This window comes from Osmerus eperlanus, chromosome 9 (genome assembly GCF_963692335.1).
Source record: "Osmerus eperlanus chromosome 9, fOsmEpe2.1, whole genome shotgun sequence".
Lineage (NCBI taxonomy): Eukaryota > Metazoa > Chordata > Actinopteri > Osmeriformes > Osmeridae > Osmerus > Osmerus eperlanus.
Genome location: NC_085026.1, coordinates 7,124,775 through 7,142,712, shown reverse-complemented (window position 1 = coordinate 7,142,712; position 17,938 = coordinate 7,124,775). Strand labels below are relative to the sequence as shown.

At 43.2% G+C, this 17,938-nt stretch overlaps 2 protein-coding genes across 4 annotated transcripts in view; one reads left to right on the top strand and one right to left on the bottom strand.

The window, feature by feature from the left end:
- The window catches only part of nrxn3a (neurexin 3a), a 532,817-nt gene that overhangs the window by 153,537 nt on the left and 361,342 nt on the right, over positions 1-17,938 (bottom strand).
- On the top strand, positions 8,969-17,471 carry fosl2 (FOS like 2, AP-1 transcription factor subunit). Of its 3 annotated transcripts, XM_062468996.1 has the most exons (5): positions 8,969-9,176; positions 9,503-9,688; positions 12,969-13,223; positions 13,505-13,630; positions 15,654-17,471. In XM_062468996.1, the coding sequence occupies exons 2-5, from the start codon at positions 9,560-9,562 to the stop codon at positions 16,260-16,262; spliced, it is 1,119 nt and encodes a 372-aa protein (XP_062324980.1). In that variant the 5' UTR covers positions 8,969-9,176; positions 9,503-9,559; the 3' UTR covers positions 16,263-17,471. The 3 variants fall into 3 exon arrangements, with proteins under 3 accessions (XP_062324980.1, XP_062324981.1, XP_062324979.1); XM_062468997.1 differs by having other exon boundaries at positions 8,969-9,688; positions 13,523-13,630; XM_062468995.1 differs by having other exon boundaries at positions 8,969-9,688.

Sequence of the window (17,938 nt, the reverse complement as noted above, 5' to 3'; positions counted from 1 at the left end):
AAGTTCACGCATTGCCTTTTGAAGGATTATTCTCCTGTGGAAAAGACAAAAGAAGTAGTTCACAAAATGAAGAAGGGCCGGAAAAGAAAAACTGGAACAGTTTTTTTGGTGTATCGAGTACAAAATTCAGAGTGACATGTGGGGGGGATTTTCTGTTTCCATCCTCTGGTGGGTGGATTGAGAGGGGCTGGAGAGGGAGGGAGGGGGGTTTTAGGGTTTTGGCGGCATTTTTTTCACAGACGAGGGTTGTTGATACGAGCCATGTTGAGGATGATGGAGCTGAGAGGCTTAGCTAATTTGGGAAAGAACGACAGAGCAGTAGAGGAGAGAGGAGGGGGGATTTGAGGGGCCTTTTGTTACAGCCTGTTTGATCTGGGAATTTGAAGGAGAGGAAAAATATGGCCCAGAGATGTCGAGAAAACGAGAGAATTACCGCGCCGGCATCTCTCTCTCTCACTCCCTCTCTCTTATTTTCTCCTCAAGAAGAAGTTGCAGGAATATTCTAATGCTCTCACTGTCAAAGCAACAGAACCCCCCCCCCCCCCCCCCCCCCCCCCACAGACACACCGTTTTGCACATAAATACAGATAATAACTGGATCTTGTTAAACCCTGATTGTTAATTGCTAATTACTCTCCTTACATGAGAAGCCAGGAGAGCGTGGCTAAGCCGATCACAGACATCCTCCTCATTCCTGAGATCTGGTAGGACGCCCCCCCCCCCCTCACCTTTTTTAATTTTTTTATGGTTTTGAATGTAGATAAATACAGATTTTTATGGAGTTATCCCCCCCCTTATCCCCACTCTTCTTCACCTAATTACACCCGTCATACTTTACACACATCTTCCTCTGGCGTGCGATATTATTTGGTTTAAACCTAACATGGATTTACTAAAACCTGGCCCTCCGGAGGTTTGTTTCTGGAACACAGATTTGTGGTTTAGCCAGGAATCTGGCAAGAGCTCGGTGTTCTAGATCCAAACGAAAGTTGAGACCCAATTTGCCTACAAATGTTTAGTGGTTTGCGTGAAGTTACAGGAAACTCATTCCACCCTGCCCATGATATCTGTGACTATCACGTGCTTGTCAAACATGCACTTTTCATAACCGTATTGTGTGTACTCCTTTCTCTTCTCCCATTCCCTATTCCTAGCTTGTTTCCACCTCTCCTTTGCCTCTCTCGCTCCACCGCTGGCGAGTGTACCTGGGGAGCTGTCAGTCTGGATCGCCTTGCTGTCGGCTCAGCCTGTCAGGTTGAGGGACTTGTCCCGACTGTCTATGTACACTGATAGACCTGTCAGCTTGAATGACAGCCAGGATGCAGACACAGGAGACAGGTACATAGAATGCGACAAGACCCCCCCCCACACACACACACACACACACCCCTCCACTAAAAAACTAAACAAATATATATTAAGGAAGTTTTTTTTCCGATGGCGCATACAGATTCGTACAGGCACATCCCCTGATGGCTTTGTGAACTGAGTCTGAGGGGATGTGATGTCATCATGTCATAATCTGCCTGTCCCAATTAAACTGGTAATGAGCTGGGCCCAACCAGTTGAACCCCACCATTTTAAGACTAAAACGCACCCTTAAAGTATTTAATGAGCATCCAATCTTTATTCGACACTGATAAAGTACACTGCAGATAGCGGATTTGCATATGTTAACATTAACATTGAGGGTCTGATGGCTTTTTACTAATTCACTTTGTAAAGTTAACTGCAAAAGCGCTGTTCCCGGTCAGATTTCAGACAAGGTAGGCACCTCAAATCACTGTAAGGTGATGCTCAGAGAGCTGCACTCATTGAGCGACACACAGGACTCTCTGTGCCCACCGCAGAGCTGCAAACTGTTGACCTCTTCCCAACCCTGTTAGACTAATAGGTCATGCCCCCTCTGGTCCCTCCAATGGGGGTTTGTAAGCAACGGCGTTGCACAGTGGCAGGGGGCGAGGGCAGGAGGAGGAGGGGTGGGGGTGGTATTTGAATGGGGTGGCAATGGTGGTTAAGGGCAAGGGGAGGGGGGCATATTCTGGCTCGTGCCAAGTGACACAAACCCCCCTTGGCAGCCTAATTACATTTTCCACTTTTCCACACTCGCATTAAGCCTCCATCCAGCTGGAAGGAATACGGACGCACCGGAGGAGGAGACCTCAGGAAAGGACCCTCCCCACACACCCCCACCCCCTCCTCCTCTTCTTCCTTCCATCCCCCTGTACCCCCCTTCTATTAGCTCCCCTTATCTCCTGTGAACCTCTTTCTCCATTGTCCCCAGATGATAGCCATGTAACAGTTCTATTTCTTCACTGCAAGCTGCCATGCAGTCCAAATATCTATCAGTGACTGAGAAAAGGCCCAGTCTGCACCCAGTAAATGGCAGAAATTGTCATTTGCTTCCATTCCTTCATTGGAATCAGAGTACAAAATCAAAGGCCTAGATAAAGCATCAGTCAAAACAACAGGGACTGTTCTACAATAAAGATTACAGGAAGCATAGATGACTCAAGGCAGATTTTTGCACATATAAAACCCTAATGAATTCTGCGCATTGGGAGATTGAGAGATCCCGGTTTATATACAATGACTACTACATAGTAAATTACAATGGAGTATATACGTACATTATTTAAATTCAGCTGTGCCAATTTAGATGACATCAGTGACATTGAAATTTGTTCAAGCAGCTATATCCATCTTACCAGTATAAATCATGAATGGACATTACACCAAATAGCAGGATGGGCCACATCTATTTCAGTCTTGTACATTGTTAGTTGTGTAGCTTTGCTGTTTTTGATACATTGACCTTTGAGGCTGTTAATGGCTTTTCAATCTCATTGTCTCCTTGCCTCGATCTCCCCCTCTCTACCGACCACCTCATTCTTTCCCGACAGCTGATGTCTCAAGATGCCCTTCCCTAAGTTACATACCAAGTTCCATCAAGACCTTTATAGACATACCAAGTCACACACACAGTTACATTCTCTTAGATAGTCCCCCATACATAGGCCAAGTCAGATTGGCTGGTTAGCTTGTGCACAAGTTACAACTTAAATCAAACTGTAAAGCCCTTAAAAACAAATCAATGTTTTGTGTAGTCAGTACTGGGCTAATTTGTTTCTGAGAAACCAGCTCCATCACTCATGTGTCATGAAACCTCTAAGGGGTGCACAGCCAATCAACATGTAGTACTGTGTTGGAGGAAAAAAAAACAACAGGAGCATGTCTTGTTCTATAACCAACATCCATTAACATTCCAGACCACAGGGCCTCTGTCCGTCCGCTGTACAACCGACATTCTCGTAAATTGCAACGATGGCCTTGTTGACAAGCCAACAAAAAATGTGCCCATTGTGTGGTGCTGTGGTCGTGTTGAGGAAACCGCCAGTTTGATTTCAACTGTTTTGGAGCACCAAAGAGGGGAAATACCATGGGGAAAAATATCAAAACAGCAACCTAACCTGACACCTGTTAGTGCCAAGTAGCTACCAGTAACCACTTTCCTTTGTTGATTTCTAGAACAGCTTTAGTTTTGATTGGCCTGTTTCCCCTTAGACTAAACAAGCTGGTTTGGATGTCCAGTAAAGTCGGTAGAGGTGTGAGGGTCCTGTTTATCCCCAGCTGCAGGTGGCGGGGTTGACTCCTTCATTTGCTTGCTCACAAGTCCCCCGAATACTTGACACCTTTTCTTCTCCTTGCCCCGGCTATTTGTTCACTTCTTCCACCACGCACTTCGACATTTCCCCCCCTCTCGACTGTTTTCGCCTTGCTTGAGCGGCGTTCCATTCTTCTTTGTTTCAAGGTATGGTGCATTTGTGACGCACTTCCTTCCATTGTAGCAGGAACTGCTTTTACCGTTGGTTGTGAAATTATAATCTGAGAACCACACTTAACCGTGAAGCATGATTATGTGTGAGTTGATTGAAGGAGTTGCTCAAGTTTCACCCATCTAGTTATTACTAGCATTTAAAACCAATAGCTGATGCTCATAGCAAATGCTGAAAAAGATTCAATCATCCACTCAATTATCCACTCCTGTGGTAGGCCTATACAGAAGCACTTCCCAGCAAATGCTGGGAGTCACTTTTTAAACTTGCACAATAATCTACTTGGTCATGCAGGTTTCCTTTAAGACAAGTGGTAAAAACCTTGACAACTTGAGCCGATTCTGAGGCCACAAGGTTCATTCCCACCCTTCAGCAAATAAACAAGGAAATATTTGGTTGCTACGCAATGGCATATTGTTTGAAGGTACTATTCGCCCATTCCCTCCCTCTCTAGACATTGGCATAGTTTATCTTTTAATCTTAATCTTTTCCTTAACAGCAGTAGTGCTCAGGCGACCATAAGCTTGTGTTGGATCATTTACTGATAGAGGAATAAGGCCTATGAAGTGGCTGTTTGTCACAGTGCACATGTAAAGCTATATCATGACCTGATGTGGTGACATATTGTCCAACAGTTCTGTATTTAGAACCTCCAGAACTTGGCCCATACCTTTCTTGTTATTGTACTCAAAACTCAAACTCAGCAGAAAGAGAAAATGTGTCATTGCTTTCTCATGAGAAAATCACAGGCTTCTGTAGAACATCTGGTCAAAAGGTCAACTTGCATTGGAATCACCTGCTATAAAACTAGTTTGGCTCTATTAACAACTGGTATTGTTCACAAAGAACACTAGCCGACTGTCTCTCTGCATGTGTTATGTCAGAGGTACTGAATGAATTCAGTTAGCTTCTACTTAAAATGCTCACAAATGTTTGTCCTGTTGCTGGGCTTCTGTTTTCTATTTTGTAGGTGGTCTAGGTAACCATTAAAAAAAAATTAATGCAGAGATATAAGGTTGGTGGTTTATTTGGAACAGCTGTGGCTGTGTCAACCCGCCTGTAGTTTATGAAATCTATCCTTTTGTTCCACAGTTTTGTTTTGTGTTCCTTGACCGTTCTAAGTGACCCATATGGAATGTCTACAAGTTGTATGTACTTAACGAATTAGCAAGGATTGGTAATGTAATGATAAAATCATACAATGTTATGTATTTTGACATTGACCTGACCATTCTTTGCATAACACATAAACAACACCCCACAGCACACAACACACTATGTCATTTCTAAATGTAAATTGAACACCAGGTACGTTCAATGTTCTCATTGAGTCTTTAGATCCAGATGCACCAATTCAAGCCCTCCTGGTGTTAAATTAACACTTTGAAATTTGAAGTATACCTTTATGTATTTGCCTCACTGCCCTTGGTGTCAGCACTTTAGCACGTGTGTGCATGCGTGCATACAACATTTGGAGCAATCTCATTAGCCACTGTAGATCATGTGAGCTTTTATCCTGGTTAAGTTAAATCCTGTCAATAAGATAACCATGGAGGAAAATAAGAGCGGGAGGAAGGAAGAGTCTACTGTACATAAGAACATTATATTTATCATCAACTGTGTTGCAATTCCATTACAAATGACAACTGACAGTCATGAGAAAAAGTAATTGTCAGTTGACAATTGAAGAATAATTAGTTTGTGACCTGAGGATCGGCTGGATATTCAACAGTTAGCTTGTGGTTTCCAATAGCCAGCCTGTCCCTCTCTTCCATACCTTTGTGACAAAAGGCTGTCAACAAATGCAAGTCTTATGTTGTCTTTCATTATAGCCCACAAGATGCAACTAATGTCTAAATGATCCGTTGAATCCATTGTCAGTAATTTAGTCAAACTGAAGTGGAGAGTAGTAACTAATTTGACCTATATATTAATCACACCTCCAATGTAGCCACAAATCAGCTGAACATCCATAGTACATGTAGGCTGCTTAGCTCTGATGTCATGAACGAATGTCCATAATACATTTTGCAGACACAGTACCAGTACACTAGCCATTCCATTGTGACAGAGGAACTTCCAGGATATCTTTAGCCCGAATGGACCTCCCAGTTCATGTGGTCTTCATAATCCAAAACACAATATGTCTAAAGAATAGTTATGGATTGTCAACACTTCTTCCATACACATTATGTTTGATTGTTTTAAAGTTACACTTCTAATTTTTAGCTTCCTGGCCAACTCTATGCATACCACTACCACCAATTTTAACTTTAACTCAGATTTCTGTGACATTAAAGGATTCGTTGTGGGTAGTGTAAAGGAACAGGGCAGCTGCTAGTAATAAGTACTTTTTTTTTTTTTTTTTTCATAGATTTCCAGCAGTGAACTTGTTTTCAAACTAGTTATACCTTGACAAATGGGATTCTAACGACAGAACAAACCTCTCTGTCAATTACACAATATTTGTTATACTGTAGTATACTTTGAAAACAATGGTAATCCAAAGTAGGACAGTCCAATGTCCACCATCTTGAAGAATTTGAGTGGCAGTTTGAGTGGTTTGAATCTTAAGCCTGCTCATTGATAAGTAGGCCTACATGATGTTTGAAGTAGACAGCAGATCGTTATAGCTACAACAGGTGTCAAATTTGTGTACTGGAAAATTATTATTAGTACAACTGTATAATTACATTTTGGAGGTTGTTTAAATGTCCTTTTTTAGGCTTTTCACAATCAATAACTTAAACCCACATAAAATATATTTTGATATGTATGAGACATAAACAGTAGGTGAAAATCATGTCTACAGCAAAGCAACCTGGTTTAAAAAAGGCACAGGATAATTTAAGTAAAATACAAAAATGTACAGTAAAATAAAAGCAAATAAAAGAGATAAAGAGTTTATGCAATATTTCACGTGTTCACCCAGTTAAAAGTGTAGGCCTAAGCTATAAACGGAATCAATTGTAATCGTCAACAGGTTCGTCAGAATGGCGTCAGACATGTACCTGTAGCGAATGTGAAGCACCTGGCCACAAATAGGTTAAGCCTCCTCGTGGGCCTACTTATGAATGAAAAGGACACGTGCGTGCCGACGCAGTGCAGACGTTGAACATTGTCTGATTATCAGAGGGTGTTTTCCACTTGTCTACATTGGTTCGATTGTTGTGGTGGATACTTTTTCTGCTGGGCTGCTAATTGTGTTTGAGAACAGATGGATCGTAACATACGTCTCGATGACGCTTGCAACAACAGATCTCTGTTTTCGTTCTCTGTTCAATTGCTGCGAGGAACATTTGGGCCACTACTGTAACATTCGACAGCTCAAAATAACTATGCATGCATAGGTTTAACGCTTCCAACAGAAAACACATAACATCAGTAGGATTGTAGCCTAATACACATATAGGATTAATCATGGCATTGGCATAGCCTATTTGGATTCCACATTCAATATGAAATGAAAATATTGGAGTGCAACAGGCAGTGAAGCACTAAAGCCTTTACCCGTGTTGTAGCCTAGATAATATGTGTAATCTAAACAGTTTCGATTAGGCCTAATGGCATAAAGCATTTAAGTAAGCTATGTCTTATGCTATTCTTAGCCTATATTCAACCTATTTTATTTTAAGTAAAAAATGCTCCTAACTTTCCGATATCTGGCATTAGAGCCATAATCAGAACTCGGTAGGCTATGTTGTTGGCAATGCATGACTAAAAGAACACCACGTGGACTCACATCCTCTCCAAACCATAACTGGAAACGTATGTGCGCGGACGTTATAAATGCACAACCAAGTAAGTCTACCCCTATCTATTCCATGAAATAGCAAGCATATATTGAACTTGAGCAACACTAATAGTTTCCTGGACAGTTGTTTTTCAAATGCGTCTAAAGCCATCTGTGGAGAATAGCCTAGCCTACTCATATCATTGTGGAAATACTGACACGAACTGATTGTTGTCGTTGATCAAGCTAAGAAATTCACTAACTCACTCACTGGTTGTGACACCCCCGACATATTCACTTCTCATCTCTTCAGGGCCACTCTAAATTTCATCAATATTGCTCACGGACAAACTATAATCCCTTGAAAGTGACGTTCTGTTTTAGACACGCGCGACAAACTGCCTTATGGAGCGCCATACACAATTCTGGTGTGTAAAATTAAAATAGGGACCATGCTAGATTGGATTGTAGTTAATGCGCCAATTCATATCTTTAGCTTGACATTTTCTGGGGCCTATGCCTTGAAAGGTGTGTCAGAATTACCCCACATGTATTATGCCTATGGCAACTTGTAATTATTTTTGTAACGAATATGATATCCACCGTTCAATTGGTTAAATACAGTGTATATGAAATAATCTGCGCCCTAAAGCCTAGTCTCTTTCTAACGCATATGGGATGCGTTTTGCGGATTGGAACCAGCGAGGACGGTTATATGCACACAACCATAACTTAAAGGCTGTGAAAATTGCCTCCGTATAACCGTTATTCCTTAGCTTTTCAGATTAATTTAAACAAGAATATTGAGAGGTTATAGCCTAGGCTTCTGTTTCTCTTTATCTGCACCAACACAAAGTCGACCATTGCGAAACAATGTTGAATTGAATAGGAAGGACGAAAAACACCTGAGTTCATGTGCCTGCAATGGCTATATTCGATGTGGTTATATATAACTATGTTGAATAGCCTAGTGTGCTTAAAGATGCGTCTACCTGTCGCTGGAGACCCTACCTCTTGAGTTCCAGAAGAGAAAGTGAGGCGAAAGAGGGGAGGGAATCCCTCCTGCGTCTGACGCGCCTTTACCAAGGAAACCCACACGCGTGTTCTCTGACGCAACTGCCCATTTTAGGAAACATGCGTCAATGGACAGTACCAAATCAGAAAAATGGTGATTGGAGACAAACATCCTCAAATTAACAGATACAAAGCAAAAGCACGAGTCTTTTAACTTGAATCGCTATTTACTTCTTTATACACCGCCACTGTATTAACAACGTTTTGTCTGATGAGCTTAATTATGCGGAATTGCCATAACACAGACACCCCTCCCCAAGTTGAAATGTAGACGCCCAGACCGTGACGTGATCAACTTTTTTGGCGTTGAAAAGCGGTCGCAGTTCTTCATAGTGCCATTGAAGTGAGTCATCCAGGGGGGCTTGTGGTAACGAAGGACAAAAAGACCGGAGTTGTTCCAGAGAGAACAGTAGACAGTTGTAATAAAGTGCGGTAAAAGGAAACTATCCAGTAGAGTAGGCTTGACTGGAAAGAAAATTTAATCTTGAGTCACACGCGGCACAGGTCATTTCGCCTCTGGATTGACTGCGAAAGTAGGTGTCCTAGTACTACTGACATTTGTTATAGAAAGTCGCTTCGACTAACGCACCTGAAGTCCGCCGTAGTTTTTTTTACCTGGAGCTGCAACTCAAGGAACAAAGTTATACATCAAGTGGTTGCCTGCTATTGATATCAAGGAATCTAATATTTATTTTGTGTGGAGACGAGGTTTAATCCTATTTAGCAAGCAAAGCTAATTTCATTTTACACTGAATTTGCACTTTGTGGTTGCAAACATCTGGATATTGAAGTGAACGAGCACTGGTATCGAGTCATTCTCAACACGCAAGGATTTCACCTTTGTGCTGTTCTCTTTAAGGATCATTAGAGCTTCGGACCTTATATCATCTACTGAAAACGATCTCTTTCCTGGATCATGTACCAGGACTACTCGGGGAACTACGACACGTCGTCCCGCGGCAGCAGCACTTCACCGGCACAGCCAGAGTCGTTCACAAGCGGCAGCAGCACGATTGGCAGTCCGATCTCTACCTCCAGCTACCAGGTAGCCTAGCTACTAGCCTGTGCATAATAGCTACAAAGAAAAAGTGTCAGCTTCCACGATTTCAGTTTATGTATATAATTGAGAAATATATTTATTTCAAATAGTCCTACTCATTCGTAATAGCCTTCATTATTTGCAAAACACGTCTATGGTGTTATTGACGCTCTTTTGTGGGAAACGTGTTTTATCCCAAGCACATAGGCCTATAACAATAAATGTAATATTTCATCACCGTCTTACTCGGAAGTTGTTGATGAACCCACTGACACAGTTTTTGATCGGTGACTCAATGGATATATTAAGCGTTGGAGCGCAGAGCGAAATGAAAGTATGCATACTTGCGGAGCCTATGCACCATGGCAAGCAAAGTAATGTATCGTAGAGATTAAAGTTAACAAATACACATTATGAATGATGTAGTCTTTGACGGATCACATCGTGCGTTTTACGTTAGGGCGCAGATCCATCTGTGAGTTTCTATTTCGGCAACTATTGTGCATGAGTGACCACGGCCCTATCTACGTAGCCTAGGCTATCAATATTTCTGACTTAAATGAAACCTCAAGTGTGTTTGTGTTGAAATCTACAAACCTAATAGATAATCCGACCGCTTTTGAAGCTGTGGGAACGTTGTTTTTTTGCATCACTTGGCCCATCAATGACATCATTGAAAACAACCAATAAATACATTTCAATGTTCTATGCATCAGCATCTTCACAAAGCGGCCGCACATAAGGCTAGCCTACAAACTGGTACACTGACTATGCGAGAAAATGGCAGGTTCATATCAGCCCTAAAGATTTAATTTGAAATTACATTTGGTAACATAACATTGCATCAAAGCTGGCGCGCGTAAATATATCTTCCTATCCTGCTTAATAAAAATCATATTCACATGCATTCTGGGAAAGGCATATAGCCTATATACTCGAAGAAAAGCTTTCCCCTTTTCTGTGCTTGGGAGTTTGTCTGTAGTGGAGTCTGTATACAATTCAGGCACAACAAACACTTTTATGCTTCTGATGCTTAAGCTACTTCATAATAAAGTTTCGCGAAACTTGACCCTATGTCATACGCACACGAATGGGCATGACCAACAAAACTTCAGTGAGCTTGTGTAGAGTTTTGCAGTTGGGTACCACGTCGTCACGCAGTGACCGTTGGCGAGACGCTGGAGATGTTTAATCTCCCAATGTGCCCTCGGGTATGTTGGTGACTCGAAGTCTGGAGTAATTCCTCCAGATGTCCTATTGTGATTACACAGGCCGGTGCTACCAGTTCTCTCTGAAATAAATAGGCCTACCCTTACTTTGTAATAGCCTAATGTTAGCCATTCGTAGCGATGAATGCAGAAAACAACGATTAGGCGACGATTAGTTTTATTATAGAGGGTAAAGATATTCTGTGGCTCCTGTCTTGTGGGTTTGCGGCTGGCTTCAAAGTCACCCGAAAAAGACCCCGGAGCAGATGTGAAAAGCAGTTTATACGCAACAACAGCAAGTTGTATACCCTGTGAACAGGTAGGCTATAGCCTAGGCTACTACTAGATTTGACAGAGCTATATGAATCAAGAATGCGCGGCTGTATCGGGTCTCCCTTCCAAAAACGTATGAGGGACACTAAGGTGCCTTTTATAGATGTAAAGTTACTTGTTATGATGTAAGGTGACTAAAAGCATATTGGGCGACTATGCTGACAGTATGAGGGATAAACGTTCTCATTTTTACGGTTCGCCACTGGCGTTTGTGCACTGCCCTCTATTGAAATTATAGTGAAAAACGAGTGAAGTTTTTAAATTAAGCATTTCCTTGTTTGCTGCGGTAAGCACTGCTTTGACACGATTCCCGTATGCGTACACTTCAGAGGAAAATCTTCCTGGAAGTTTGAATAATGTTTTGGCTTCCATGGAATTGGTTGGTCATTATTTCCTTCTGTTATGTTCCTTCTGTTAGTTACGTCCTCTCAGACGTTAAATCCCCCGACTGTTGATATAGCCTACCTCGTTTCCAGCAACAATTTGGCAATTTCCCGGCCTATGGTCCAGATGTAGAAGCTACGGGAAACGCGCAACCTACGTGTTGCACCATAACTCAAGAATTCCTTTTAGGCTACATTTACAATGGCGGGATAAGGTTGTCAGTTTTACACACGGTAATAGACAACAGGAAATCAATTTTCCTAAAGGTCACACTGTATAACTATTAAAGTCGTGACCGTTCTTGCACTCTCCGGGAATTTGTGCAGTCTGTGGAATTTTTCATCATCGCCTAATTTATGGAATGTGCTGGCCGCTGGACAGTAGAAACACACTTTCATATCCTTTCCGCAGCGTAATACAGCTTCCTGCTTTACGGGAATTGACCCTTTTTATTTTTTATGTTTTACCTAATCCCGTATTTGATTTACCACCACACCTATAATTCAAGAATAGTCCAGCGCTTATCAAAAATCTAAAGACTAGAACTCTGATTCTCTGATGACGCGTCAGCTCATGATAAATCGACCTAGGCTATATAACGTGTGTTTTCTTCAGTCACTCGATGTCTTTCTTACCTCTCTGACCAAAATACATGTCAAGACAATTCTTATCTTAACCAATATTGCAATACCACCGTCTTTCTCGGTCGCACAGCGCCACAAAGGAATAGGTCAATCACGATAGATTTTCAGTTCTGCTGTTCTGTTCACAATTGAGGGGCGCATACACGTGTGGAGATTCTATCAGACAACCTTGATGTATTTCTAAGATCCTAAACCAGTCTCATCTTTGTACAAGGGAAAATCGGTCATGTAAATCTAACCTGTGTTTCCAGCGAGCCATGCTGAGGCTTACAATGTTTCCTTTCCAGATGACTTGCCTAACACAAGCCTTTAGTACACTTAGGAAGGAGTACTCCACATCATGGGCTTTCCCATATGATTCACTCAGGGTGTCATTGTGCAACTCGAGGGGTTAAAGTGGGGTGTGCATAGTGATTCACTGGGACGATATGCTAGGGAATGTATGAATTTTATAACGGGTGGGTTGTCAGTCAATGAGTGTGTGTGAGTGAGTGAGTGAATGAATGTATGCTACACGTATGGTGTTGTGTCTACTAAGACAGTTGTTCACATACAGGTGAATTGATTATGAATGATTGATCAGTGGCTTCATGACATCAAAAGGCCAGATGATAACAGTCCTTTTTCACATGTCTCGAAAAGGTCAATTCACCATTGTCCTCCATCCCTCCCTCTGTGTGTCTCTTTCTCTCTCTCTTTGACCCTCCCTGTCTCCAGAAGTACAGGGTCGACATGCCCGGCTCCAGCAGTGCCTTCATACCCACCATAAACGCCATCACAACCAGCCAGGACCTGCAGTGGATGGTGCAGCCCACCGTCATCACCTCCATGTCCAACCCCTACTCCCGCTCGCACCCGTACGGCCACCATCTCACCAACGGCCCGGGGCTCTTGGGACACAACACGCTGGCACGCCCCGGCGTCATCCGCTCGATTGGAGATGCCCGTGGACGCCGCAAGAGAGATGAGCAGGTACATTGTGTTTTTTGCATGATGATGATGATTGAACTGTATATTTGTATCTTTTCTATCAGTATAAACATAGTAAGGTTTCAACGTTTTGACTGAGATTATTACCTAAAAACTCTTATGAAGACCTGTTCCTTAATATTACATGGACTGTTTCTTTGTACATAAAAATCAATAAATAAAGGAACCTTTTTGTTTGTTCCAACTGTAAACAGGTTTAATCTTGGCCATAATTGGTCAATCTTTTATTTATTTTTTCACAACTTTGGTCAGTAATTAAGTAGGCTTTGTATTTTTCTCAGCTAACCCCAGAGGAGGAGGAGAAGAGGCGTGTGCGACGTGAGAGGAACAAGCTGGCCGCCGCTAAATGCCGCAACCGCAGACGAGAGCTGACAGATATGCTACAAGGGGTACGTTGATATCACATACCACCCCACCCCTCTGCCTCACTGGCCTGAAAGCCACACCCAATCTGCACACTGACGTCTGATACTAAAGGGACACCTATCCGACTATGAATGTCTTCCTTTGTTCCTTCCTAGTACCTTCTTTTAAAATAAATATATGATATATTTTGGGACAAGTTTCCAGTATTCAAACAGTAGCCATAGCTACCAGAGATCGGTCGAAGTAGTGGCCTTTTTGATGGTATCCATATACTCCAGCCTGAGTATAAACACATCCATCTTCTTAAGAAACGTAATGCTTTTCCCCCCTGACATACAGAAATAGGACTAGATACTTTATAGCAGATTTCACTGCACTGAAGAGCAGAACACTAATGCATTTGTATTTGTGGCTGTGCCCCAGTGGCGATTTTAGACCCTTTTTAGGGGTGCTCAAGCACCCTTACATTTCATCTCAGCACCCCTAAAAATTATAATAATAAAAAAAAAATATATATATATATATATATATATTATTGTTTATTATCATTTGATGCTGGTAGTTCATGAAGAAAGGGACATCCTTAGTTTTTTCATTCATTCAATATTTTGCATGATAATAAATACATTTATTAATTGTTATCCAGTGAAATTAGGGATTTATTAGCAAGGGGGTTTAACACTTTTGCAAGGCACTGTATTCATGTCACATTCTCATTGGGGGCTGAGCACCCCTAAAGGTCTGATCCTAGAATCGCCCCTGCTGTGCCCCATTAGCTGGTTGAGCTTCAGGTGTCAGAACCCTGGGATACACGTTTGAATCTTGCTAGCTGTTAGCACTAAGCTAGACCACAGACGGTGCCAACAAAAGGCTTTTTTCCTCTCGGTTAAGACGGCTGTAAACGGGCCAGGCTGTTTTCAACCCAGCCTAGAAGACGCTTCTGCATCTAAACGGACTAATTATCTCGTGTACAGTGATAGGGAGCTTGGCGTTCTCAAAGAAATGAGGAATGCGCTGCAGGCGGCTTTCTTTGTAAAAGGAGGGTGGACATTTTTGTTAGGGACAACTTGTTCGTCTCTCTAGCCCACGCAATTTAGTCTACTAACAGCCGCCCTACCCTCCTCTACCCCTCCCTTTCTCTCTCTGTCTTTCTCTCTGTCTGTCTCTGTCTGTCTCTTCTCTCTATCTAGTCTCTCTCTCTCAAACACACAAAAACCCAGCAGGTACACACGCACACACAGTTACTCCCAGCAAAACCGCCCTTTCCCTGCTCACTGTCAAATCCCCTAATAAGGAAGTGCCACATTCCAATGCTGACTGGCAGAACATTTCCTACCAACACAGTTGTTACTTGCTCTTGCGCTATAATGCTTTTTTAAACATTTATTTTGAGCCTACTTTCTACTTCCTCATGCCTTTGCACCCAAGTCAAAGCTCTAAGACGACGTTGTGAGAGGTGATTTATGTTTGGACCCACCCCTGTCTGTAACTGGACCCTTGGCATGCCTTTATCTCTGAAACATTAATGACACAGAGGCAGTTCTCACAGGCCAGTCCTGAGGCCAGTTCTGATTAATTTCATTGATATTATGATGATAATATGTTTTGATGAATCTCTTAAACTCCTAGATTACACCCACATACACCCACACCACCACACACACACACACACACACAATCATTCAGTACCCATGTTTTTATGATGTCTGTCTCAAATAGCTCATCCACAGTCCTGAGCAATCAAACAGTGCTCTCTAGTGGACAGACATTAGTGGTGCAGCCGCCGCTATGTGGAACCTAAGCAATGGTTCTATGCCCTTGCTGCAAAATCTATCATAGTGTGTAGCCTATTACTCAGGTACCAAATACACTACCAAACAACCAAACCAATACTCAGGTGCCAAATATATAACCACACCAAGTGTTTGTGAGGAAGCTGAATCCTGTGAGGAGGTCTGACGTGAGTTGTGCTACACTGGATATCGACCTCACATATATACTGTGTGTACCGCTGTTGCTCATCCCACGCTTTCTCTTTGCGAACAGGAGACTGAAAAGCTCGAGGAAGAGAAAGCGGACCTCCAGAAGGAGATCGAGACCCTGCAGAAGGAGAAGGACAAGCTGGAGTTCATGCTGGTGGCCCACAACCCTGTGTGCAAGCTGCCCACCGAGGACCGCCACCAGGTGTTGAACCACCACCAGCACCACCACCAGCACCACCACCAGCACCAGCAGCAACAGCACCAGCAGTGCGCCCCCCTTCCCCTGACCATGCGCTCCCTCAACCTGGGCCCCCGTGGGCCCCTCAACCCCGTGGTGGTGAAGCAGGAACCCGAGGAGGACGACGACTCGGAGGACGGCAAGCCCCAGCGCTCCGTCATCAAGCCCATTTGCTTAGGGGGCGGAGTCATGAGCCTCGGCGGCGGGATGTACTGCTCGGACGGCGACAGCCTCAACACGCCGGTGGTGGCGGCGTCCACCCCGGCGTCCACGACGCCCAACGCGCCCAGCCTCATCTTCACCTACCCCAACATGCTGGAGCCCGAGAGCCCCTCGCCGTCCTCCGAGTCGTGCTCCAAGGCCCACCGGCGCAGCAGCAGCAGCGGGGACCAGTCCTCCGACTCGCTCAACTCGCCCACCCTGCTGGCTCTCTGAGTGGGCCATCGTTTTGAGGGAAGGACAACCTCCGCTTCCCTTTGTCGACCCGGTAGACTTAAGAGCACACTCCCCCACCGAACGACCCCCGAAAGACCGCCCGACAGACCGCAGGCCGTTGTTGCTCCACTCTGTGGACTGGGATAGAACTCGCCAAGGGCTACTGACGCTTCGCTGGGGGTTCCCTACCCTTCGTATGTTCCCAAGGTGTGTACCGTGCCGGTCTTGTGTTGTTCCTCCCCCATTTCAAGTCGAGCTCGTCCATTTGTTTAGCGATGGAAGAGACCGAGGCGGGAGCGAGAGGGGCGACGGCCGACCACCCCATCTGTTTTTTCGAATCGCGGCGCTAAAAGCCACGTGACGCCAATTGCACTCTGCAAAGATCAATCACTAAGCAACCGTCGCTACTGCTATCGTCAAAAAGAAGTCTGTGTGTCCTGGCTTCCCTCTGTTCTGGTGGAGGGATGGAGACCCAGACCGTGACTACGAGCAAACCCGCCATTTTTTGCTGACGAAATGGATCACTTTGTTTCCATCTCTGATCTGTATTTATTCCTATTGTTGTAGTTTTTTTTTTTGTCCCCCCCCCCTTCCTCCTCGCATTCTGACGCTGTCCCCTTCTTAAACTGCCTGTAGAGCAGCAATCGGTTTGCAAGGTGAGCCATGGAACCTCACTGTCTCAAAGGAATCAAGCCAATTCTAATTTGTCAGTTGGGTTCTCTACACCCTTAGACCGTTGATGACCGTAGTATTAATGTACTTCTCCTCAGTTGTATACCTGAACTGTGTTCCGCACAGAATTTTGTAAAACAAAGGTCAGGGAATTCTTTGTTGTCTTGATGGCGTCCCCTCATTTGAATGACCATTACAGGAAGTGATTCACAATGGCCTATAGACTACAGGAGAGATAGCCAAACAACACATCTGTTCACTGCTGAAATGTGGTTGTCTTAGGAAATATGCCAACACACAAAAAGTTGAACTGAACATCGCAGGACTATGCCCTTAAACTAATTTGACAGATGTATAAAGTCATACATGAATTAATTGTTTCTTTTCTTCTTGTCACCCTTTTGACAAAGCAAGAGTTTAGTCTACATCAGGATACTGGATATTCATTGAAAACAAGACAGGTTTTGTGGAGTGAAACCCCCAAAATGCTTTTTTGTACATATGTTTTCATTTAAATAATAAATATTTTTTTGTGGATTGGAGTTGTCTGGTTCAACTTTTTGAAAGCCAGTGTTCTGAGAACATTGATGGCAAATTAAAAAACCTTAACTACGCCATTTTATGAATTTGTTAATGAATTGAATGATGAATTATGAATTACATAAAAATGATGTCAAAGGCAGATAAAATGTGTGGTATTTACGCCAGTTGTGTAAGAGTACTTCTAATCCACCCTGTTCACTAGTGGAACCCTATACATGGAGCAAATGCACTAAATGAAAATAAATTGGGACTCATGAGAAGGTAAAAAAACCAACTCAAATAAGACTTTCTCTACAGCTGGACTGGAACAGAAGAAAGGATATCATCAAGGAAACTCAATCCTTGTCAGAGAAATATTCTGGGAAACATTTTGTATTGTTTTGTGCAAGTGTGTATGCGTGTTAAGACGGCAATGTAAATGAGTACCAAGCACTGAGATGGATAGAAATGCAATATTACAC